This window comes from Hyla sarda, chromosome 12 (assembly GCF_029499605.1).
Source record: "Hyla sarda isolate aHylSar1 chromosome 12, aHylSar1.hap1, whole genome shotgun sequence".
In the NCBI taxonomy this organism is placed as follows: domain Eukaryota; kingdom Metazoa; phylum Chordata; class Amphibia; order Anura; family Hylidae; genus Hyla; species Hyla sarda.
Window position 1 is genome coordinate 76,421,754 of NC_079200.1, and position 26,800 is coordinate 76,448,553.

The window sequence follows — 26,800 nt, forward strand, 5'->3', positions numbered from 1 at the left end:
AACAAAAATCACCCAAATGACTCTAATCAAAAGTTTACGTACCCTTGAATCTTTGGCCTTGTTAAAGACACAAAAGGCAACACACACAGGTTTAAATTGCAATTAACATTTGGCTTTTAAATTTTAATTGTTATCTGTGTATAAATAGTTTGAGTTTGTTAGCTCTCACATGGATGCACTGAGCAGGTGAGATACTGAGCAATGGGGAACAGAAAAGAACTGCTGGGAAAGGATATAAAAAGGATATCCCAACCCTTAAATATGTCACTACTGTTCAATCACTTGTTAAAGGGATTCTCCGCTGCCTTCCGGAGCTCCGCTCGCAGCGTCCAGAAGTTTATTACTCCGAACACTGTGTGCGGGCTTCCGTGTTCGAGGCCGCCCCCTCATGACGTCACGCCCGCCCCCTCGTGACATCATGCCACCCCCTCAACGAAAGTCTATGGGAAGGGGGCATGACATCGGTCGCGCCCCCTTCCCATAGACTTTCGTTGAGGGGGTGGGCGTGACGTCACGAGGGGGCGGCCTCGAACACGGAAGCCCGCACACAGAGTTCGGAGTAATAAACTTCCGGATGCTGCGAGAGGAGCTCCGGAAGGCAAGGCAGCGGAGAACCCCTTTAAGAAAAATTTGGGGATCTCTTGATATCTGACCTGGGCCAGGTAGGCTATGGAAGATTTCAGCCACAACTGCCAAAAGAATTGTTTTAAATATACAAACAAAAAACACCGGTGCGCACCTCGTGCGGGTAAAACAGGAGCAGATTGGGTAAATATAGAAGGAACACGGGCCAGCAGGGTGGACCCTTACCTTGGGATGTTATGCTAAGAGCATAACACCTAATGTTGCTTGTAACAAACAGTTGCAGTGTCCTGGTTCCTCTGGAGCTTCCACTGGGATATCCAGTGTATCAATGGGAGTTTGGATGACACTCGATCACGTGAAAAATTGAATATCTAACGGAATGCAAACCACTGCGATTCTTGTATAAAAATCGGTTTTATTAATAACTGGGTGCAACGCAAAACATAGGAGCGTTTCCAGCCCGTACGGGCTGGAAATGCTCCTATGTTTTGCGTTGCACCCAGTTTCCAATAAAACCGATTTTTATACAAGAATCGCAGCAGTTTGCGCTCCGTTAGATGTTCCATTTTTCACGTGATCGAGTTTCATCCAAACCCCCAAAAGAATGGTTTGGCATACAAAGAAAAACCCACATGTAAGCTCCTGAGGTTATCCAAAAGACGCTGCCCAGCAAAACTGCATGGTTGTTTCAAGGAGCACAATATGACGCATGGCATGAACAAAAATAAGCTGCATGGTCAAGTTGCCAGAAAGAAGCCTTTACTATATCAATGCTACAAAAAGCCAGTTACAATATGCCTGACAACACAAAATAGAGCTTTATGGTCACAACTATATGGGATATGTATGGAGTGGAGTCAACAAAGCTTATAGTGAAATGAATACCATTCCCACTGTGAAGCATGGTGGTGTTTGGGGGGTATGAGCTCACAGGGAATCTTGTGAAATGGGACACACCTGAACCTTCCAGCATGACAGTGACCCTAAGGACAAGGACAAGTAGACGCCCCCAGTGGTTACAGTACAAAAAGGTGAAGCTTCTGGTATGGGCACCACAGTCTCCTGATCTTAATTATCATCCTGGTAATATCGGAAATGTTCAGTTCAAGGAAAATGACCGAGGACTTTGCATGACCTGGAGTCATTTTGCAAAGACGAATCGGCAGCTATACCACCTGCAAGAATTTGGGGCCTCATAGACAACTATTACAAAAGACTGCATGTGGTCATTAATGCTAAAGGGGGAAATACCCAGTATAAAGAATTAAGGGGATGCCGATCAGGGGTCATTTCCTTTTTTATTTGTTGCTATGTTTTGTAAAGATTTGTGCCAATGTGTTATACCCTACAGCTGAATATGAATCCCATAAGAAATAAAAGAAATGTGTTTTGCCTGCTCACTCATGTTTTCACAGTTCATATATTACCAATTCTCCAAGGATATGAAAACTTTCAACCACAACTGTATAAAAATAAAAAACACCAGATGTAGAATAATTCCTTTTCACCAGTTTGTACAACAAAACTGCAGTAAGTGACTGCTCCTCTACCTTCTACAGATACACAGTGATATACATGAGTGATCTATTCTGCAGATTATTACACCACTGGCCTATATAGAGATCTGCAGAACATTGTTCTGTCCTGTCTACCTCATGACAGATACATAGTGGTATATTCTGCAGATTATTACACTACAGTACTGGTCTGTTTAAAGATCTGCAAAAGATTCCTCTGCCCTCGAAATGGTCCTAAGATCACCTCTTTATTTGAAATTGCTCAGAGATCATTTTCCTGAAATTCAAAAATATCTAAAAAGTCTACCATTTCCTAAAATTTTATTTAAAGTTGTTGTTGTTGTTTTTTTTTTTTTTTTTGTGCAGAGATTCATGGGGCAGATAATAATATCCCATTGGGCCTCACATACAAAATAACCTCCCTTAAAGATACAGAGACAAACAAGCAAGACTCAGAACCCCAACATGATGACAGTTCCCCCCCAAAATAACTGAAAACACGAGAAAATTCAAAACTGAACAGATCCGGGAAATTAGAGATTTTATAGCATCGGTAGGACTACATGTCCCGGATAATGAACCACTGGTTGCCCATGGCCTGGAACTTGTGACTTCAACTGATGTGAGATTCTAGATCCCAGCTGTTGCCGACACAATCTAGGAGTGGTAGCTCCAAAGAAGACGGCAAGCTACTGCTTGTAGTCTAGTGGATGTGAACAGGAGACATTTCATGATGAGACAAGGCCAAAATCAAAAAGTTCTTCCTGAATTTGAAAAACACAGTCTTGGTGACAATAAAAAAGTAGCATTTTTGAATATATAAATATCCAGGCAGAGAGTTGGCGCCGCTCGTCTGGCAGCTCACAGGAGATCAGTAGTCCAAGCGTTTTCTATAGTTCCATATAGTTTATTGGTAAAGTGTAAACAAGAAGTCTGTGGAAGCGTCTGTCAGTGCTCGGAGCGGTATGTTGGAAATGTGTCCGTCCGGTGGAGCTTCTGTGGGTTGGAGAGGTCTTCGCAGCAGACATAGATAGGGGCAGAAAAGAAAAATTAACATGAAATAATAATTAAAATTATAAATATATATTTCTTTATTATGAATAGAATGGCGCCAATAAAGTGACATTATTTAAGACATCTAAAGATAATCTCAAGACACTGACTTATTATCTCAGACATTTAGATTTTTTTCTCAGGGCACTGACTCATTGGCCCTCATTTACTAAGAGTGGAGTATTGGTTTGTGTTTTATTTTTGCATTGCTGACCTTTTTTTCTCTTGGTATTTACTAATCTGTCGCACTTTTTTCCCAATGTTTTTTGTCGCATGGGTTCATCTGTCACACAGTAAAATCTGTTGCAGGGTTAATTATGTCACATATTAAAATCTGTCGCATACATAATTCAGTCGTACTGAAAATTGTCGCGGTGCGACAGATTAAAAAAAAAAACACTGGGAAATGTATAGATCCATCAATGTACAAGTTGTGGTTGGCCCATATATTTATATAATTGTCATAGTGGCCAACTATCCGGGTTCCTGCCATAATGCATTCATTTTAAGGAATACTGAATTGTATACTGAATTTGAACGAGGGGAATATGGAAACTCCTGTCTGTTAGGTTAGGTTTCCACTTGGGTTTTTTTCTGGCAGTTTTTGGATATCTGCCACTGCAGTTTTTGAGCCAAAGCCAGAAGTGTATTCAAAAGGAATAGGACATATAAAGGAAAGACTTAAACTTCTCATCCCTTATGGATCCACTTCTGACTTTGGCTCAAAAACTGCAGTGGCAGTATTCCAAAAACTGCCAGAAAAAAACCAAGTGGAAACCTAGCCTTAGGGGAGTGTATGTTTCTACAGTAAAGCCAATTGGTAATCATATTTTTTATAGAGACTTAATGAAGCATTAAACTGGAGCTGAAGGCAAAAAATGTTACTAAAAAAGAAAGGGTGTATAGTGTCAGTAACTTTGCAAGGACACATGATTGAAACTTATGACAGATCTTTGTGATTTTTACATTGTTTTAAAAAATCCTTTTGGCAAGACAGTTAGTTGCCTTTGCCTCCTCCTAATGGCATGAATTGGCGTATTATTTTAAGGAAAAGGCTAACTAATATTCTGAACAGAAAATAAAAATGGGTTAGATTGTGTATTTTAGGAATAGTCCGGTCTAGACTATTTTTAGCCTATATTGCCCAGCCTGCCAAGAACTAGAAACTAATCTTTCCCTCACGTTCCCACCTTCCCGCGGAGTCCCGCTACAGCTGATGCATGGGTCGAGCTGTCTTCTTCCTACTTCCGTGGGGCCAGATCGTGACATGGCGCTTCAGCCTATCACTGGCCGCAGCGATGTCCCGCCTCGGCCGGTGATAGGCTGAAGCACCATGTGACGATTTCTCCATCCGACTTGAGTACACGATTTTCAGACCCGAACAAAAATCGGGTGAAATCGGATGCGGATCAAATCGGATGTGTGTAATGAATCCGATTTTTTTATGGAGGTCAATGGATCCGACTTTATATACGATTTCATGCAATTTTAAGTTATAAAATTGTGTACTCAAGTCGGATGGAGAAATCGTGATGTGATGGCAGTCTAAGAATCGCTTGAAAAAGATGAGGCAGGCAAAGAAGCAAACAGCCAGAGAGTTTACTCCGCTTTCTGAAACTTTATACATGCTTTAGGCTAAGTTTCCAGAAGTGTATTCAAAAGGAATAGGACATGTAAAGGAAGGACTTATACTTCTCCTCCCTTATGGATCCACTTCTGACTTTGGCACAAGAACTGCAGAAAAAAAACAAGTGGAAACTTAGCCTTAAAGGGGTTATCCAGGAAAAAACTTTTTTTATATATATATCAACTGGCTCCAGAAAGTTAAACCGATTTGTAAATTACTTCTATTAAAAAATCTTAATCCTTTCAGTACTTATGAGCTGCTGAAGTTGAGTAGATATTTACAGTCTAAGTGCTCTCTGATGACACCTGTGTCGGGAACTGTCCAGAGTAGAAGCAAATCCCCATAGCAAACCTATTCTACTCTGTAAGTTCCCGAGACAAGCAGAGATGTCAGCAGAGAGAACTGTTGCCAGACAGAAAAGAACAACTCAACTTCAGCAGCTGATAATTATTGGAAGGATAAAGATTTTTTAATAGAAGTAATTTACAAATCGGTTTAACTTTCTGGAGCCAGTTGATATATAAAAAAAAGTTTTTTCCTGGAATGTCCCTTTTAAGTGTAGGGTTTTCTTTACAGAAAATTCACATGATTTTCAGAGTGGTTTTCTGAAAAGACTAGTGATTTTGAATGAAATTTAGGGAACACGCCTCTTTTTCCAAAAACCACACCCATTTTGCATTTTTTTTAAACTCTGAATGATTCTGATTCTGTCTGTTTTTTCTGTCGCACATTCTGTCACATGGTCCGTGCGCAAAAATCGACAAAAAGAGTCAAAATCCTGTTCTAGATGCTCTATATCAGGGCACTGACTTAGATCAGAAAGCCAACTTAATTTAGACATCTAGATACTACCTATGCTCACTGAATTATCTCAGACACATGGGGGGAGATTTATCAAAACCTCTTCAGAGGAAAAGTTGCTGAGTTGCTCATAGCAACCAATCAGATCGCTTCTTTCCTTTTTAACTTGTTGGGGACGGAGGGCGTCCCCAACATTTCCGATCACCACCGTTCGCCAGGTGGTGATCGGATCGGGATGACTGCTGATATCTATCAGCAGGCATCCCATGGCAATGCCTAGGGGGGTCCTGAGACCCCCCCCCCCCCATGTCGGTTAATGCAGACGGGCGATTTGTGGCAATTGGTGACCTGATTGCCCAGAAAATAAGAATGATCGGGGCTGTCAGACTGTCAGAGACAGCCCCGCTCATCCTAAAGGATAGGAGCGAGGTGGCAGTGGTGCCACCTCCTTCTATCCTAGGCCATTAGTCGGTCAGTATGACCAACCAATGGCAGTTGGGTTTTAAAGTTCATTTCCCCCACTCTGCCCACCGATCGAAGTCTGGGCAGAGCGGGAGGAACATGTGCAGCGAGGGGTGGGGGAGCATGGCCGGCTTACCAGTCTAGCGGCAGCGGCATCTGAGCAGCTGCAGGAGGAGGTAGGCCGTAAAGTGCGGCGGTGGAGGAGGCTCCAGTGAAGATCACTGGTAAGTGATCTTCACTGTGGCCTTCTAAAAGTTGCAAAACTACAAATGCCAGCATGCCAAGACAGCCAAAGGCTGTCTGGGCCTGCTGGGAGTTATAGTTTTGCATAGTTTTGCAACATCTGGAGAGATCACTGTATAGCGGTCTCTAAACTGTGGTCCTCCAGATGTTGCAAAACTACAAATTTTAGCATGCACTATACCTTGGTCTCCAAACTGTAGCCCTCCAGATGTTGTAAAACTACAATTTCCAGCATGCCCAGACAGTCAGGGATGCTGGGCATGTAGTTCTGCAATATCTGGCCCTTCATATGTTGCAGAAGTGCAACTACCAGCATGCCTGGACAGTCTGGGCAAGCTTGGAGTTGCAGTTTTGCAACATCTGGAGGGCTACAGTTTGGAGACCACTGCTTAGCGGTCTCCAAACTGTTCTTCCCCAGTTGTTGCATTACTACAAAACCTAGCATGCCTTTTGGCTGTCAGTGCATGCTGAGAGTTGTACAGGGTGGGCCATTTATATGGGTACACCTTCATAAAATGGGAATGGTTGATGATATTAACTTCCTGTTTGTGGCACATTAGTATATGTGAGGGGGGGGGACTTTTCAAGATGGGTGGTGACCATGGCGGCCGTTTTGAAGTCAGCCATTTTGAATCCAACTTTAGTTTTTTCAATAGGAAGAGGGTCATGTGACACATCAAACTTATTGGGAATTTCACCAGAAAAACAATGATGTCCTTGGTTTTAACATAACTTTATTCTTTCATGAGTTATTTACAAGTTTCTGACCACTTATAAAATGTGTTCAATGTGCTGCCCATTGTGTTGAATTGTCAATGCAACCCTCTTCTCCCACTCTTCACACACTGATAGCAACACCACAGGAGAAATGCTAGCACAGGCTTCCAGTATCCGTATACACTGCTATATACTACTATATACACCGCAGGAGAAATGCTAGCACAGGCTTCCAGTATCCGTATACACTGCTATATACTACTATATACACCGCAGGAGAAATGCTAGCACAGGCTTCCAGTATCTGTATACACTGCTATATACTACTATATACACCACAGGAGAAATGCTAGCACAGGATTCCAGTATCCGTATACACTGCTATATACACCACAGGAGAAATGCTAGCACAGGCTTCCAGTATCCGTATACACTGCTATATACTACTATATACACCGCAGGAGAAATGCTAGCACAGGCTTCCAGTATCTGTATACACTGCTATATACTACTATATACACCGCAGGAGAAATGCTAGCACAGGATTCCAGTATCCGTAGTTTCAGGTGCTGCACATCTCGTATCTTCACAGCATAGACAATTGCCTTCAGATGACCCCAAAGATAAAAGTCTAAGGCGGTCAGATCAGGAGACCTTGGGGGCCATTCAACTGGCCAACAACGACCAATCCACTTTCCAGGAAACTGTTCAACTAGGAATGCTCGGACCTGACACCCATAATGTGGTGGTGCACCATCTTGCTGGAAAAACTCAAGGAACGTGCCAGGTCTGAGCATTCCTAGATGAACAGTTTCCTGGAAAGTGGATTGGTCATCGTAGGCCAGTTGAATGGCCCCCAAGGTCTCCCGATCTGACCCCCTTAGACTTTTATCTTTGGGGTCATCTGAAGGCAATTGTCTATGCTGTGAAGATACGAGATGTGCAGCACCTGAAACTACGGATACTGGAAGCCTGTGCTAGCATTTCTCCTGCGGTGTTGCTATCACTGTGTGAAGAGTGGGAGAAGAGGGTTGCATTGACAATCCAACACAATGGGCAGCACATTGAACACATTATATAAGTGGTCAGAAACATGTAAATAACTCATGAAAGAATAAAGTTACGTTAAAACCAAGCACATTGTTGCTTTTCTTGTGAAATTCCCAATAAGTTTGATGTGTCACATGACCCTCTTCCTATTGAAAAAGCAAAAGTTGGATTCAAAATGGCCGACTTCAAAATGGCCGCCATGGTCACCACCCATCTAGAAAAGTTTCCCCCCTCACATATACTAATGTGCCACAAACATGAAGTTAATATCACCAACCATTCCCATTTTATTAAGGTGTATCCATATAAATGGTGCACCCTGTATTTTCCTGCAATGATAGGACAGATGGTATCAATTAATTGCACAGCCTATATTACACCTACTACTCACTGTTTACAGCTCTAATATCTACAATAAACACCCTGCTGTATGACAGTTTTATTGGGTCGGAAATATATCTGTTGCTGCTAAAGGAAAGAGAATTTACAGTGAGTAAAAATTCCACTTTCCTTTATGTCCTGCAGCAGCATCAATGGGGATTAGGCATTTAACCAACTGGGTGGGTAGTTTTGCATCGGGGACTGTGGTACTACTCTGTTGAAAGCTTTTATCTGGATTCTCCAATATTCAGCCTGTAGTACTTTACAAAAAAGAATTGTTGAATGAGGGCACCTTAAATGAGGTTAAAGAAGCACTCTAGGTTTATACATACTCGCCATCACTAGTCCTACAATGCCATCTGTTTTATTCCAGCACTGCTGCATGAATGCATTCAAATCCTGTACCTGAGTCATGTGACCAGCATTGAGACCATCAGAAGTGGTCAAGAAGTGGTCTGTCTTGGTTATATATGAAGTTATATGAAGTTATATATTGACTTAATCCCCTATCAGATCCGTCTTGGCAGCTCCCTTTGTCTCCTATTGCTCAACTGTGAGTGTCAGTGAGCTGCGGTACTGTAGAAAATGGTGCCTCCTTTAAAGGATTACTCCGGAGGAAAAAAAAAATTTAATTCAACTGGAAACAGAAAGTTACAGATACATATTTTTTAATTACTTCTATTTAAAAATTGTAATCCTTCCAGTACTTATCCACTGCTGATTGCTATAGAGGAAGTTGTGTAACTCTTTCCAGTCTGACCACAGTGCTATCTGCTAACACCTCTGTCAGTGTCAGGAACTGTCCAAAGCACAATCAAATCTCCATAGCAAACCTATCATGCTCTGGACAGTTCCTGACAAGGACAGAGGTGTCAGCAGAGAGCACTGTGGTCAAATGTAGCAGAAATTTCAATGCAGCAGCCTCCCTTTGTTTTCAATGGGAATCTGCTGCACCGTGCACATGGCAGAATTTTCTGTCATAAATAATTCAAATTCTGGACTTTAATAATAAATGAACATGTTCATTCTTTTAACAGGATCTGCCCAGAAATGCATTGTCATCAATGGAGATGTGCATTTCTAAGCAGTCTTAGCGCTGACTGCTTTGTTGGCACCTGTCACACACAAAATGTCCATTCGGGACTTTTGCAGACAAATATTATGTTAATTGGCTCTTTCCCTTTTCCAGATACCACCTGTCCTATAGGAGGACAGAAAAAAAAAAAAAAAAAAAAAAAAAAAAAAGTCAACCTATGGAGTAGTAGGTGTTATGTAGGCTGTGCAATTAAATTGTTAATTTATACCATCTGCCCTATCCTTGCAGGAAGAATCTTCCTCATTGGTGCTGCTGCTGCAGGACATAAAGGAAAGAAATTTACACAGAAATAAAATCTGCACCACAGGTGAATTTTACAGTGCGTGGGCAAAAAATTTGATTGCTAAAATCCCATCCATTCTGCTTGTTCTATAATACAATGTGGATCTCTCTACAAATATGACCAGAGAGCCCACAACATATCTGCTTTGTGTGAATATTCCCTAATATTTTAGGACACTGAAATAACATGTGAATTTGACACATTAAGCTGTAATATTCCAGAGCACCACTAGATGTCGATGTCTGACAGGCTGCACAGTCTGGATCTGCATTAAACTAAAAGTAGATGAAAGATTCAGGAGACAGTTGAGGAAATCTATTTTCTTCCTAGGAGCCCATTATAAATTCATATTATGTATCCAAGCAAATGAGGCCAAATATGTTGGGAATCAATAACATGTCCGCAGCCGACTTGTATAATTGAGATTGATGCAGATCGTTTACGAGTGTATTTATGGCTGATATCATGCAGCATTTTTTATTTTTCATTTAATTTAATTATCCTACCTGATTTCCATGTGGAGCGGCCGCTGGCTCCTTAATATGTAAACTGATTTACTTTTCATTAGGAGAGGAGTAATTAATAATCCTGCGCATATATTAATGATGGGTGTGAATGGCACATTAACAAGTTTCACCTTCGCTGCAATTGTAGTGTGGGTTTATATAGTGGAACCCAGCATGTTAGGTGACTTATTGTGTGAGCAGTATACATAACGTTTTTGTGCAATATATTCTAGCATATGGTGAGTGCATTGGTGAGTGCATTGGTGAGTGCATATTTAGAAGCTCTTATGTTAAAAGTGGGTGCTCTAATATAAAAGGTATATGCTCTAAAGCATTGTTCACCATCCTGCAGATCTCTATCTGTTGCAGAATTACAACTCCTTTCATGCCCTGACAGCAGCAGGCTGTACGTTGTAGTTTTTCAACAGCTGGAAAGCCACAGGTTGGGGAATACTGGCCTAAAGAAATAGATGACATTCCCTGAGACTTACCTTGCAGGCTGTAGAGTTGCCCTGTACTGTGCTGTCTTGTAATATGTTGCCAGTATGCGCTGCGTGGTAATGGAACCATGGTGTTGAGAGACACTGTCCTCTCACTCATTCTCATCTGAAGCTGCAAGCAATACACAAGAAAAATATTATTAATCGGAACCTTTTTCCTTCCACTACGTAACTCACAGTCACTTAGAGGAGTACTCCCGTGGAAACATTTTTTTTTTTTTTTTTTTTTGGTGCCAGAAAGTTAAACAGATTAGTAAATTACTTCTATTACAAAATCTTAATCCTTCCAGTACTTTTTAGGGGCTATATACTACAGAGGAAATGCTTTACTTTTTCGATTTCTCTGATGTAATGACCACAGTGCTCTATGCTAACATCTGCTGTCCATTTTAGGAACTGTCCAGAGCAGGAGAAAATCCCCATAGCAAACATATGCTGCCCTGGACAGTTGCGGCAGCAGAGGTCAGCAGAGAGCACTGAGGTCATGACATCAGTGAAATCTAAAAAGTAAAGCATTTCCTCTGTAGTATACAGCCCCTAAAAAGTACTGGAAGGATTAAGATTTTTTAGTAGAAGTAATTTACAAATCTGTTTACCTTTCTGGCACCAGTTGATTTAAAAAAAAAAAAAAAGTTTTCCATGGGAGTACCCATTTAAAGGGGTACTCCACCCCTAGACATCTTATCCCTGATCCAAAGGATAGGGGATAGGATGTCTGATCGGGGGCGTCCCGCTGCTGGGGACCCCCACAGTATAGCATGCGGCACCCACCTGAGGGGACGGGGCGTGATGTCACACGGGGGCAGAGTCATGATGTCACGGACTTACGTTCCCGTGGTCGCAACCCAGACCCTCCAGGTGGGTGCCGCATGCTATATTGTGGGGGGCCCCAGCGGCGGCACCCCCGCGATCAGACATCTTATCCCCTAACCTTTGGATAGGGGATAAGATGTCTAGGGGTGGAGTACCCCTTTAACCCCCACATTATCTTCATACTCCTCCCCTGAAATACTCTGTGCTGCTGCTGAAGTTCCCTGTTTTTTCCACTATGTAACTTTTATTCTTTGACCTTCTACTAAATCAGCACATTCCTCTCCTGAAATTCTCTGTGCTGCTGCAGACCCCGCTCCTTCTACTAAATAATTCTATGTCCTCTTATAAGATTAGTACATACCTTGGCAGAAATACTCTGCACTGCTAGTATATCCCACTATGTAAATCGTAATCTATGAACTTTAAGATCAGCATACTCCTTTTCCTGAAATAGAAATTCCCTATCCAGGATGAAGTCAGTGTCTTTATTTACCATAAGTCTTGGTCCTTCATCGGTAAACAGTCCCCATTCCTCATAGGCCCTGATAGTAGAGACACCAGTTCAGCACATTACAGTGATTTGTGCAGTGGAGCTCACCACAGTCCTGAGATCCATTATAAATAATATGTGTACAGTGACATCAGTTTAAGTACCACGGAGAGCGGTACCACAATGAACTGCACAATAAGCCGAGCAGAACAGTACTGTCACTGACTAATCCCTCCTCACTGTTCAGAGACAGACAATGCAAAACTGCCTCAAAGTCCGGACTGTGCTGGACCAAAACATGGAGAAGCAGCTGCACATTGCCAATAACTTGCCCCAGTAACTACAGAGCTTAGAATTAGTCAGGAATCACCCCTGACCAGCAACAAGTTTGGGTACAGGAAAATGGCATATCAACACTTAGGGGAAACAATGACATGCTGAAACTTGAAGTACAGGATAATGACACTTGGGGTACAAGGAGATGACGCACCAATGCTTGGGGTATAGACAAATTAGCTCAGTCTCAGGTCTGTTTTTGTAAATGTATTGCTATGCAAGTGTATTTTTCCATATGCAGTATGCATATGTCTTCTGCATTAACTAAGCCAATACAAGTGGTTAACTGTCTGTACCCAAAAACCTTATATTCACTGTGTAAAGCTGGTAACATGTCACATGTCTACCTTTCAGCCAATTAAAGGCTAAGGACTATCCTGTTTCCACCTCAGTCCCCAGGGACAGGGGAGGGACCTAAAGTGCATCATAGTGAGTTAGGCTCTGGCCTCTGGTCAGGGATCATCTCTCAGCAGCAGCATCTATACCTTCAGTGGGAAATAGTGTTGCTCGCGAATATTCGCAATGCGAATTTTATTTGCGAATATCGCATATTCGCGAATATTCTCGAGTATAGCACTATATATTCGGAATTACGAATATTAGTTTTTTTTGTTATCACAGTACACATCACAGTGATCATCCCTCTCTGCTTCCAGCTTGTGTGGTGTAAAGAAGGCTCTAATACTACTGTGTGAGACTGGTGTGCGAATTTTCGCTTATGCAAATTTTTGCTGTTGCTAATTTTCGCATATGCTAATTTCCGCACACGCATATGCGAAAATAAAACGCGAATATTACGAATATGCAAATTTTGCGAATATATGACGAATATTCGTCCATCTATTCGCGAATATTCGCAAATTCGAATATGGCCTATGCCGCTCAACACTAGTGGGAAACTGGATTGAGCTGCAATACTCTAAGTCAACAAGCTACAACCTTTCTGGCGTGTCCCGCTACAGTGGTTGTACTAACACGAGTGGATGCTTTAGGGACAAGTGCAAAACTGACGGGCTCTCTAGCAAAATTAGGACTAGATTTGGGTATTCTCCAGGCCAGCCTGTTCAAAGTGACGGACTAACATCTGGGGTCTCCCTTCTGTATGTCCTCAGGTCAGTGGCGTCTCAGAGTAACCCAAGGAAATGTAGGTTAGGGAGGTAGACTTAGCAAAGTTAACCCTGTGAAAACCCCTGAAGTACGCAATCAGCTGCCAGACCAGAAATAGTCATGTCAAGTCAGTCTGAAATCAAGTCTCAAGTGGTAGCCTAAAGTCTGAAGTGTCTAATCCCATCTTGCAAGTGCAGTGTAGTACAGGCCACAACCATCACATGCCTCTGAGCCCAGCAAGTCTATATTCTTCACATTGTTCAAGTAGTGTGATAGTGACATGCAACTAGCTATCTGTACCTAATGTGTTTATCAAGTGTAATCTTCCCAAGCTGTATCATCATCTCTGTTTTCTATTATAATGGATCTGCAACACCAGTAAAGAACAGACTGTTATTCATAAATACTGGCTTTTTAGGTATTTATTCCCAGGGATTGCTGCTTTATTTTCTACTGCTTTAAAAAAGTGGTTAGTGGGAACTATCAAACCTGCCAACCAAGTGTCCAAATACATTTCCCAGCATTTACTCCAGACCTTCTCTCACCACACTGAAACTTAGGGTACAGAAAAATGACATTCTGACACTTGGGGCACAGGACAATAAAATGCTGAAATGAGTAGAGGACAATGACATGCTAACAGATGAGGGGCAGGTTAACGCCACTCGGGGTACAGGAAATTGACATGCTGACACTTGAGAGGATAAGGACAATGACATGCTGACATTTGGGAGGATAAGGACACTTGAGGTACAGCACCTAGTGGGCAGGTCATTGTAAGGATTACGATGATCATTTAACATACCATCGAATTCTTGACGCTCTGTAGCAGGTGCTCGTGTTGTTCAGCTATCGCCAGCGCTGCCGAGTGAACCTTGTGATAAATGGCTTCACCTTCTCTGGTTTGGAAGATAAAGAGCCCCTCCCCAGTGTCACACATCCTGCCAACAGACAAACACAACACCACATGAGGCTTCTCCAGCCAAATCCATTATTCTTCCCCATAGAGCATCCTTGCTTGTCTTCCACCATCACAGCAGTGACATCGCAGCCCTGTGCAAACGAACAGAGAGATAAGGATATTATCACCCTCCCTCAGATTATCTATCAGAAAGAAAAACCTGTATAAAATGAAGCAGCCACCCGGGATCCTTTCACATGATGTGCGGGGAATGTCCTCTACAAGGTTATTGATGAGCAGGACAAGCCAGGATGCTAAGGAAGATCTTATACAAACTTGTTCTGTAGGCCTTTACCTCAAGGAGACTCTAGATGGGTGACATTTTATCCCATAACTTCCAATGACAGACCTACATTTAATGCCCTTTATCTAGGGATGAGCCTTTATACAGGGATGAAAACAACAACAACATGATAGGTTTTAAATAACCTACTAGTTCTGGGGGAAAATGTAACTTTTATTTTTGTCTATTTATTAATCACAAATTAGGGTATGAATAATTCATAACTTGTGGTTAATAAGCAGAGAAGAATAAAAGTTACAGTTTATCAAGCACACAAAACTGGTAGGTTATTTAGAACCTATAAGGCTATTGTTGTTTGTGGTTAGTAGTACCGTCCTATGTGTCCTTGGGACAACATTTAGTTGGTCATTTATCCAGGTATGGGTCCACATCTAAAGGTGGACACAATTATCACATTTTATTTAATGATTGACCTTTATGCAATAATGGACCATTAGCCATTGAAGGATGTGTGTCTAATGGTGGACCTTAAACCAGTGATGGCCCTACATACATTAATGAATCTATATCTAATAATGAACCTTTCAACTCATGATGGACCCTTATCCAGGGATGGACCTACATTTAAAGGGGTATTCCAGGCAAAAACTTTTTTTATACATATATCAACTGGCTCCGGAAAGTTAAACAGATTTGTAAATTACTTCTATTAAAAAATCTTAATCCTTCCAATAGTTATTAGCTTCTGAAGTTTTCTGTCTAACTGCTCAATGATGATGTCACGTCCAGGGAGCTGTGCATGATGGGAGAATATCCCTTGCATGATGGGAGAATATCCCCATAGGAGCTGGACAGCTCCCAGGACGTGAGTCATCAGAAAGCAGTTAGACAGAAAACAGCAACTCAACTTCAGAAGCTAATAACTATTGGAAGGATTAATATTTTTTAATAGAAGTAATTTACAAATCTGTTTAACTTTCCGGAGCCAGTTGATATATAAAAAAAAGTTTTTGCCTGGAATACCCCTTTAATGATGTACCAAATGATTAACTTGCACTCAATTACTGACCTTCATGCCATAATGGACCTTTATCTATTAAAGGAGTAGTCCGAAGCTAACCTTTTATAGGGGAATTGTAGCATGCGGCAAAGTTATATAACATTCTAATATACTCACGTTTTCAATTTGGTCTTCCCGGTCTTCTCCTCGCTTTTCTCTCCGCCCGGAAGCTGGGTCTTCTGATGACGCTCGACCTGTATTTCTTCTTGATCCGCCGCCATCTTCACCCGGTGGCTCATCGCTCCCATGAGTCACTGCGGGCTGCGCCGGCCTCCCAGCCCGGAGTCGGCTACTCCCCCAAAGTTAATATATTCTGCGCATGCGCAGTACTACGCAAATAGCGTAGGGCTACCGCTAGGCTCCTATCGCTGCCTACGTTAGCCCTACGCTATTTGCGCAGTGCTGCGCCTATGCAGTACTACGTTAGTCGCGCGTGAGGCTCGTACCCTGGGAGCTGACAGGGATGGGGAACAGAGCCGCGCTCGACATTCTTGTAACACCGATAGTGCAGTGTTTTCCAACTAGGGTGCCTCCAGCTGTTGCAAAACTACAACTCCCAGCATGCTCGGACAGCCTTCGGCTGTCCGGACATGCTGGGAGTTGTAGTTTTGCAATAGCTGGAGGCACCCTGGTTGGGAAACACTGCACTAGTGGGCACATGGAAGGAGGCGGAAGGAGGGAAGGAGCTGTGGGCGTTACTTTATTATAATTTATTATAATTTCCTGGGGGGGGGTGGGGGGAGAGGAGGGGGAGAGAGCAGCAGCTAACAGGAAGCTGGCGCAGGGAGTCATGGGAAATGTAGTCTTTATGACATGGCTGCTTACTGCTACAGGTGGCAATTACAAGAGAATGGCTGGGCCAAATTTGACAAATGATGTATCGTTGGAAAGGTCTTTGAAAGAGCTATCAGATGAGGTAAACTTTTTTTTTAAAGTACCAGCGCTCCGGAGTACTCCTTTAAGAGATATTTGTCTAATTGTGGACATGTAACCAGTGATGGGCCTTAATCCAATGATAATGACTTTGATGACTTACATCTAATGATGGGCCTACATACAGTAAATTTTATCCAATGGTGGACCTATATCTAATGGCATCCAGTGATGAACCTATACACAATACTGGACCTTCATTCAATGATGGACCATTATCCAATGATCATGTGACACAGAGGCAGCATGTTATGTGACAACATTGTCTACCCACCTGCCAGCTTCAAACGTGAACCAGGCTGGGTCCTGCCCATACCTTCGCAATGAGCTTAGCGGCCAAGATACCAGCTTTAACCTGGGGTTCTGCACGTCCCATAGGCTAATATTCTCAAAAGTGATTTGCAGCGTGCACTCCCCATGGACATCTGTATTAGGGGACGGCATCAAATACACATTGAATCTCTCTGGGAGAAAAACAGAATGTTAGTCAGAAATCCAGACAGAAAACATTTAGTAAAAACAAAAAAGACAAAAGGGGCTGCTAAGTGGCTTGTGCATAAGTGGAATTAAAGAGTCCCTGTAAGTACGACCTTTTTCACCGACTTCTCACAGGTTTTATTTATTTATTTATTTATTTTTTATTGGAGCGGGGTTGAAGCACTTAGAGGGAAAGGAAAGAGTTAAAAAAAAAAAAAAAAAGGGAGATCGCTTCTTCTTCTTAAGCAAATCTGCCAAGTGGGGGGATAATGGGAGGGCCTCAATCTCAGAAATGAAAACCCTAGTGGATACTGGTACCCCTAAAAGCCGAGAGAACAGTCCAACAAGTAGTTGGGGGTGATAAAGCAGGTAGGTTGGTGAAGACAGCTAGAGGTTTTAGGGGATTCTGTAATTAGAAATAGGGAAATAATAATTTGTCATCAAGAACGCTTTAACCAAATGGCTTGGTCTCTCTAGAGCAGAGGTTTGGCATGTGGTGTAACTGGTGAACGAAATACTTAGAAGGCTTGGGGATGACCCAGCTGTTGTGGTCCATGTGGGAACCAACAATAGAACTAGGTGCCAAGGTTGTATTCTCTGCCTGTGATGTCTTGTTCTGTCTGTGGTGATAAGGAGGAGGCTGCTGGAAAGTGAACAATGTAGGATTACAGTAAAAGGTAACCCCCGTATATAGATAAGGTATAGTCTTCCCAATAGCTGAAGCTCAGTGTACAGCCTTCCCCTTCCTGTGGAATAATCTCCTCAAAGTTCACGAAGCACACCAAGATACGTCTACCATTCATGTTTATAGGACAGCCCCTGTCTATGCCACAGGGCTTACAGTACAGCAAATCTCTAAATGCTATTAAAAACAGCTCACGCAAGATGGCAGACTCTGTAATTACATAGTTACACAGTACAGCTGAAAAAAGACACATGTCCATCAAGTTCAACCAAGGAGATAAAGGGAAAGGGTATGGTTGGATGAAGGGGTGGGGGATGGGAAAAATTTAATAGTGGGTGAGGATTGTGAGGATGTGGAATCCTTGTGGGTAGACTTACAAAGGGAAGTAAACACTAAAAAAATACATATTTTTGGCATAATCTATAGACCCACCAACATCACTGAGGAGATAGAAGGTCAGCTGCATACACAAATAGAGAGGGCTGCCTAGGTATGTACAATGGTAATAGGACATTTTCACTATCCAGAACAATTTTATGGGCCGGTTTGTGGAGGACCCAAAAATAAGTGATCTGGTCATTTCTAACAATGCAGAGCTGTTTAGGAATGTCCCTTTGTGTGAAAACTATAGAAAGACTAGGTTTCCACACAGTTTTTTTCTGGTGTTTTGGGGAAAAATGTCACTGCATTTTTTGAGCAAAAGTCAGAAGTGGACTCAGTATGAAGGGGAAATATGAGTCCTTCCTTGATAATTCCCATTCCTTTTGAATACACTTCTGGTTTCGACTCAAAATCCGCAGTAATGGTTAAAAAAAAAAAAAAAAAGCCAGAACAAAACCTGTGTGGAAACCTAGCCCAAAAGTGTAATAAAAACAATGAAAGGCAAGAGGCAAAAGAAAGCAAAAGTAGTCCCAATTCTCCAAATATATGATTGCAAAAAAAAAATAAACAAGGTAAGAACATGTATAGGGTAATAGGATTATAAGTGATAGCCAGCATGGGTTTACTAAGGATAGAAGTTGTCAAACCAATCTAATTTGCTTTTATTAAGATGTGAGCAGAAGCCTTGACAGAGGAATGGCTGTGGATATAGAGGGGCATTTACTAATCTTTTACTATGTAGCCTGGTTTTTACCCTGTTTTTTTCTACTTCATTTTTGACTATGTGCGACAAATTTACTAAATTGTTGCACGGCGTTAATAAATTTGGCACACATAGGCAATGGGAAATTTACTTCATGTAGTAGAAACAAATAGTCTGTTCCTTTTTCCTGCTGTCTGAATAAGGTTTGGCTGCTAGGTTTCCTTCTGGATCTTTTGTTTTTGAGTAATTTTTTAGCTTTTTCACCACATCTAAATAATTCAATAACTAAATTGTAGTCATGGCTCAGAATAGTGGTAAACAGCGTTTAGTGTGTGTGTGTGTGTGTGTGTGTGTGTGTTTATTACATTTTTTTAACACTGTTTTTTCTCCCTAAATGTACTAACCCTTTTTTTTTTTGTTACTTCTTCTACAGATCTGTGTATCCTGTGGACTCCTTCGGATTCAGTGGACTACCTCGACGACCAGCGTTTTTCTTTGCTTGATGTTAATAAAATGGTTAACTAGGGCTTGTGGGGGAGTGTTTTTTTAAACCTGTTGTGTTTTTTTTTTTTACTTTACTGGACAGGCTTAGTAGTGGAAGCTATCTTACAGACGGAGTCCATTACTAAGCCGGGCTTAGCCACAAAAAGAGCTAGCGCTAACCCCCAATTTTTACCCCATTACCCAACGCCACAGGGGTGCCGGGAAGAGCCGGTACCAACAGGCCCGGAGCGTCAAAAATGGCGCTCCTGGGCCTAGGCGGTAACAGGCTGGCATTATTTAATCTGGGGAGGGCCAGTAACAATGGTCCTCGCCCACCCTGGTAACGTCAGGCTGTTACTGTTTGGTTGGTATTTGGCTGAGAATAAAAATAGGGGGGACCCTATGTGTTTTTTTTTTTATATTTAATTATTTATTTAAAAAAAAAAACGCATGCTGCCCAGGAATGCTGGGAGTTGTAGTCTTGCAACATCTGGAGGCACCCTGGTTGGGAAACACAGTTTTAGGGCTTGGGCAACTTACCGGCTTCCGTAGGATCCAGCGCCTCACCACATTGCCGCAAGACACTGCCGCGCGACAGTGCCGCCCGACGATCTCCGTCACCGATCGGCGCTGGAGCCTCGGAAGGGTAAGTGAACGTCTTCACCGGTCCCCTTCAGCTGTTTAATTTTGTAACAGCTGGAGGACTACAGTTTACAGACCACAAACCAGTGGTCTGCAAACTGTGGCCCTCCAGCTGTTGCAAAACTACAACACCCAGCATGCCCTGACAGCCAAAGCCTTTGGCTGTCAGGGCAGGAGCCCGGGCTGACATTACAGTGCAGCCGCCCGGGCTCCTAATACTGCCTCCCCGCTACCCTCACTTATGGGGACACTGATATACATCCCTCCCCTTGTCTCCCGCCCGCGCCGCTCAGCTCCCGCTGCTACAAGACTACAACTCCCAGCGTGTCCTCACTGTAAGGGCATGCTGGGACTTGTAGTCTTGCAAAAGTTAGCAGACAGATGGGAGTTGGGTGGCGCTGGCAGGTGAGAGGGGGGGGGGATGTAAATCACTACAGTGTCCCTGTAGCAAAGTGAGGGTAGCGGGGAGAAAGTATGTCGGAGCCCGGGCGGCAGTAGCTTTTCCTGCTCCATGTTGGAGCTGGAGTAAATTTAGTCAATTTTTACGGCCGTTGCGACAGTTTATTGCGCAGCTGCGACTGTCGCAGTTAATAAATACCTGACCACTGCAAGTAAAAAATGCAAACTAGCGTAAATCAAGCGGGAAAATTTTTTTTGACTTTCTAGCTCTTTTCGCATGAAAAATAGGGTAGATTTACAAACAACAACAAAAAACGTGGTCTCAAATGGCTGGAGGTGCTCAACCCCAAATGCAGTTGTGCATATATACTGGGGGAGCAGATCCTGCCCTTGTAGTCCGTTGCTAGGGGCGATCCCCAGCATAAAAATGCGTACAATGGAGGATGCCTGCAGTGGACTACAAGTGCCACAATAGAATCCTACACCAGATAAACGGTGTGGATGTGTAACAATTAGAATACAATACAGAAATGTAGGTGCACTACTGTGGTAGATGTATACAATGACATTGGCTAATCCCTCAACACTGATGTTAAAATTGAGACATTCGCCAGTGTATCCCCATATTAAGGACACACCAGAGCCCGCACACCAACGCCAAGGTTTCTCAGATGGCACGGGACCTAACGCTAACCTACCTGTTTCTGTATTGAAAAATAGGGTAGGCGCAATTGCGACAATTTAGCGCCAAAAAAAGTCAGAAAAAAATGACTAAACCCCTTAGTAAATGCCCCTCATAGTGTTTCTGGATTTTGCAAAAGCATTGAACACTGTCCCTCATAATCTGATAGGTAACTTAAGGTCCTTAGGTTTAGAAATGTTAGTTTGTAACTGGATAGAAAATTGGTTTAAGCACCATACCCAGAGAGTAGTGGTCATTGATTTGTTCTCTGATATGTCCCTGTATATTAGTGGTGTACCCCAAGGTTCAGTACTATAGAGTAATATAGAGGATGGGATTAACAGCTCTGTTTCTATCTTTGCAGATGACACCAAGCTTTGTAGCACGGTACAGTCCATAGAGGATGTGTATAGGTTGCAAGATGACTTGGATAGACTAAGTGTCTGGGCATCCACTTGGCAAATGAGGTTCAATGTGGATAGAAGTAAAGTAATGAATCTGGGTACAAAAAGCCTGCATGCATTATATCTCCTATGGGGAGTAATAACCTGCAGGGTAATATGTACTAGGGGGAGTGATAACCTGCAGCATAATATGTCCTGGGGGTGGAGGGGGGGGTTAAACTCGAAGAGTCACTGGTAGAAAAGGATCTAGATGTACATCCCATGACAGGGACATAATACTACCGCTTTATAAAGCATTAATACGTTCTCACTTGGAATATGCTGTTCAGTTTTAAGTACCGGTTCATGAAAAGAATGTCCTGGTGCTGGAAAGGGTGCAGAGATGGGCAACTAAACTAATAAGGGGCATGGAACATCTTAGGAAAGATTAAAAGTATAAAAAACTTGTTTAGTCTTGAGAAGAGACTTTAAAGCGGGGATATGATCAATTCATTTAAGTATATAAATGGCCTATTCAAAAAATATGGGGAAGAACTGTTACAGGTAAAACCCCCCCTCAAAAGACAAGGGGGCACTCCCTCTGTCTGGAGAAAAAAAGGTTTAGTTTAGAAGGGCAACAATCCTTCTTTACCATAAGAACAATGAATTTATGGAACAGTCTACCTCAGGAACCAGTCACAGCAGGAACGATTGAGGCCTTCAAAACAGGGTTAGATACATTCTTAGAAAAAAAATAACACTAATACATAGGCAGAAATATAGGATGACGTACCCTTCCCTTTATCCACCCATCCCCTTTCCCTTCATCCATCTCTGCACCTCTTTGACTGAACTTGATGGACATGGTTGTTTTACAAATGTACTATGTAACTATTAGTGTTGAGCGGCATAGGCCATATTCGAATTCGCGAATATATGGACGAATATTCGTCATATTCGCGAATATTCGCATATTCGTGAATATTCGCATATTCGTAATAGTCTCGTTTTATTTCGCATATGCGAATATTCACGCATGCAAAAAATAACATATGCGAAAATTTGTGTATACAAAAATTCGAATATGCGAATATTTGCATATGCAAATGTTCGCATATGCGAAGATTCGCACACTAGTCTCACACAGTAGTATTAGAGCCTTCTTACACCACATAAGCTGGAAGCAGAGAGGGATGATCACTGTGATGTGTACTGTGAAAAAAAAAAAAATACAAAAATAAAAACGAATATTCGTAATTACGAATATATAGCGCTATATTCGCGAATATTGGCGAATTCGCGAATATGCGATATTCGCGAATAAAATTCGAATTGCGAATATTCGCGAGCAACACTAGTAACTACATAGATTATACAGTGAGCTGATGTTATAATCGTCAGGGATGGTGTTCAGTCTTTAGATCTTTACATAACCTTCAGACACTTAACAACTGCTTTATATCAGATACATCACATCTTACTCTCTAGTCACATCAAAAGTAACATTCAAAGCTTAATTGCAGGATTTAGAGGGGCATTTATCAAAAGTAAACTTGCTTTTTGTTCAGTTAAGAAAAAAAAAAGTTACGGGGAAGAGAGCCCAGGGACTGAACATAATGGGAGTGGAGCACGCACATGACAGGGGTTGGATGAGAAGCTATAGGGGTTAATGAGGGGTAAATAGCTAGAGCGATAAAATAGAGGGGGGGGGAGTTACAAGGGGTTAAAAGGAGAGGTCAGGAAGAGGAGGAGTCAGTGTGTCCTGTGGAGAAGAGAAGTTGTGCTGCTCACCTAGGTATGGCGTCCTAGCTTGAAGAAGTTCTGCGGCGGGTGTGGGCTAAGGTGCTGCAGTGGGGTCCCGAGTGGTTGGAGCGGCAGTTGTGGGGGTCTTCCTCTGTGGCTGTGGCTCCTGCTGCCCCGGTGGCCAAGCAGGTGAGTGCTCGGCGTTCCCGTGCGCCTGAACGTCTCAGCCAGGAGCCGGTTCCACGTTAACGGCACCGCAGGGAGTCCCCGATCCGGGACCCTTTGGCTTTCCTCTGTCCGTTCTGTGGCCTCTGTGGATGGTGGGGAAGCCGGGAGGACTTACCAGAGGGGCCAGGGCACGCAACACAGAGTAGAGAGTCCACCCACTTCCTCCCCCGGCAGTTTTGGCGCAGTTGGTGCAGTTCTCCCAGGGTGGAAGGCTAGAGGCGGGACTTGAAGTATCGGCAGTGCTGGAAGCCACGGCTGCCAGGAGAGAGGCATGGTCCTTTGCTGGAGCGGGGAGAGAGTTCAGGCAGGAATGCTGCGGCCCTGTCTGGTTATGGGGGTCGGCGGCTGTCAACTAGGTCTAATGCTGAGCTAGTGTGTGGGGGGCACATATTCAGTCCCGCCCGCTGCACATCTGATGAAGAGGAGGGAGAACTGCGGGAGGAGATGAAGTCGCCACCTGGTCGGAGCATCCCCAGAGATGATCGGAGGCTGAAGTGTGGGAGCCTATTTGGAAGGGGGAGTATGTGGAAATATTTTACTTGCTCCCCTTGGAGAAGCTCAACTTAGACCGAGTGAACCCGGATGAGTCTAAGAAGGAGAAGGAGGAGCGGCAGCGGTATCGGTAGCGGTTTTTCTAACTGGCTTCAGGCGTTCGCAATTCTGGTAGGTGTGGTGGGGGAGAAAGTGCCTGATAATTGCTCTGCCCTGTTTTGCTATTTAGATTCAGTGGGGGAGGCATACATGGTTTATGGCGGCAACATATGGCTATGTTAAGATGAGCAATTCCTCCAGAGGAAGGCGGTGCGTCCGGCCTTGTGCTGGGACCATAAGGACTCTGGATGCGCCTTATGTCTGGTCCTCGGACCGGGGATGGGCAGCAGCCCTTTCCTGAAGGGGCCAGCAGTTCAGGCTCAGGCTCTGGGCGGTCAGCAGGGGGCGGGAAGGGATGCTGCTGGCAGTTTAATGAAGGGCAGTGCAGGTTTGGCGCAGACTGCTTCTTCAAACACGAGTGCTCCGGCTGTAGAGGTGCTCACAGTTTGTTGCACTGCTTCAGGCGGGGTAAAGGAAAAGGGGCTGGAGTGACTGACCAGAAGAGGGGTGACGCCGGTGAGGTTGGCAGAGATGCTGCCGTTCCTCGTTTGACTACGACATTGGCTCACCCCGAGGTTGTGGCGGAGAAGCTGTTCAAGGAGGTGGCGTTGGATCGGATGGCGGGTTCATTCGCTTCTCAGCCTCTGCCGGATTTGTGTTTATCCCCTTTGGGTCTGGTCCCCAAGAAAGAACCGAACAAGTTCCGCCTCATCCACCACCTCACTCACCCCGAGGGGTCGTCAGTGAATGGCGGCATTGATCCGGAACTTTGTGCGGTGTCATACACCTCTTTCAATGAGACGTTGGGCTGGGTGTGGAAGTATGGTCGGGGGGCCCTGTTGTCAAAACTGATATTGAAGCATCGTTTTGTCTGCTGCCGGTGCATCCGGACAGTTTTCATTTGTTGGGTTGTTGTTGGGGGGGGCAGTTTTTTGTTGACTTATGCCTTCCTATGGGGTGTTTGATTTCTTGTGCTTATTTCGAGAGTTTTAGCACCTTTTTGGAATGGGTGGTGAGGTCAGAGACTCAGGTGGAGTCTGTTCTCCACTATCTCAATGATTTTTTGTTTCTGGGGTCTGGGGCTTCGGGCAGTTGTGGCTTTGTGGCATTTTGGCAGAGCCAGGGGTGCACTGGAGCCTGGCCAGTGGAGTAGCAGGAGGCTGCATTGGTGTGTAACTTGGCATTGCGCTGTTTAAGGTCATTGTAGTGGTGGAGATCTGAGGGGTTCAGCTTCGGAATCGCAGGATTTGTTTTTGGTGCGACAACTTGGAGGTAGTGCAATTGGTGAATGCGCAGACTGCGTGGTCCCCGCCGGTGGTACGCTTGCTGCGCCGGCTGGTGCTGCGGGGGCTTGAACTGAATTCTCATTTTGTTGCTCGTCATGTGCCTGGTGTGCAGAACTTTCAGTGGGAGCGGTTTCGGGAGTTAGCTCCGGAGGCAGAAGAGCGAGGTCAACAGTGCCCGGTGTGGCTGTGGAAGCTGTTGTAAGAGATGCCTTTGCTCTGGTCCGTCGGTCTGTAAGTGAGGCCACCTGGTTGGGATATAGTCGGTGTTGGCGGGAGTGGGAGTCATTGGTGGCGGAGGTTAGTAGTGCGGGGGAGACTGCTGATTGGGAGGTGTTGGTGTTGTTTTATGTGGGATAGTGTTTTTGTGAGAAGGTGTCCCCTCCTGGCTTGGGCTGTCGTTTGTCAGCCTTGGCATTCTGGTTTAAGTTTCGGGGTTGTCGGACGTTACCAAGTCATTTTTGGTCCGGCAGGCTGCGAAAGGTTATCGCCTGGGTGCCCAGGCACTGGCCAATCTCGTTTTCCTTGTTGGAACGGTTGGGGGTGTTGCTAGAGGAGGTGTGTGTGTCGGCTTATGAGGTGGTGCTGTTTCGCCTGGCGTTTTGGCTGACATTTTGGGGCCTTCTGGATGACTGAGCTGGTATCCCCTAGTAGGGTGGTATCTGAGGGTTCGCTGACGACGGAGGTTAATTTTGTGGGTTCGTTTTTGGAGTGTTTTGTTTGTAGGTCCAAAACGAATCAGTTGGGGGGAGAGGTTTCATGGTTCATTTGGAGGTGCACAGTGAGTCCTCTATGTGTCCAATGAGGTGCTTCCAGGAATTCTCGGCCATTAGGCCTGGCATTGAGGGCCTGTTATTAGTAGATGGTAATGGTTTACCCAGGTTTTCAGGGGGTGTGTGGGCAAGGCGGGTCATGAGGCGGGTGATTTTAGCTCCCATTCATTCTGCATTGGGGCAGCCACCAAGGTGGCTCGGTGGGGACTGGGACCGGAGGCCATTAAAAGGATTGATAGGTTGGAGTCGGGCAGGTTTCAGGTGAATGCATGGTTTCTTTCTTGTGGTTGCATCTGTTGGCTGTGTATGTTTTCTGCTCTGTTTTGCAGATGCCGGTCCATGTTTAATTTGGATTGTGGGTCATTCCTACGTGTGGAGGGGTGGCGTGAGAGCCACGGTGCAGCCGGATGGTCGGCAGCTGGGTTTCCCCAGGGCTGTTGCTCAGGTGCGCTGATTGGGGTGAGGAGGGCTGCTATGGTTGGAGCTTCTCCCTTTCTTGCATTCCTTCGTGGTGATGGATCGTGCCCCGGATGTGCTGGTGGTGCACGCCGGGGGTAATGATCTGGCTGTTTGGACCTTGCA

General features: G+C 44.0%; 1 protein-coding gene across 8 annotated transcripts in view; it reads right to left on the bottom strand.

Annotated features, from left to right (window-relative positions):
- Positions 1 to 1,146: 1,146 nt before the first annotated feature.
- Positions 1,147 to 26,800, bottom strand: part of DOK5 (docking protein 5) — a 137,722-nt gene continuing 112,068 nt past the window's right edge. For 5 of the 8 annotated variants that reach the window (XM_056547623.1, XM_056547627.1, XM_056547622.1 and 2 more), the window contains 4 exons: positions 17,040 to 17,229; positions 14,373 to 14,508; positions 10,813 to 10,933; positions 1,147 to 3,115 (listed from right to left, as the gene is read on the bottom strand). In XM_056547623.1, the coding sequence (XP_056403598.1) occupies positions 3,051 to 3,115; positions 10,813 to 10,933; positions 14,373 to 14,508; positions 17,040 to 17,229 (512 nt within the window). In that variant the 3' untranslated portion in view covers positions 1,147 to 3,050. Of the gene's footprint in view, positions 3,116 to 10,812; positions 10,934 to 11,995; positions 12,080 to 12,127; positions 12,177 to 14,372; positions 14,509 to 17,039; positions 17,230 to 26,800 lie in introns of those variants that run through there. The other 3 variants (XM_056547621.1, XM_056547626.1, XM_056547628.1) reach the window with 3 other exon arrangements.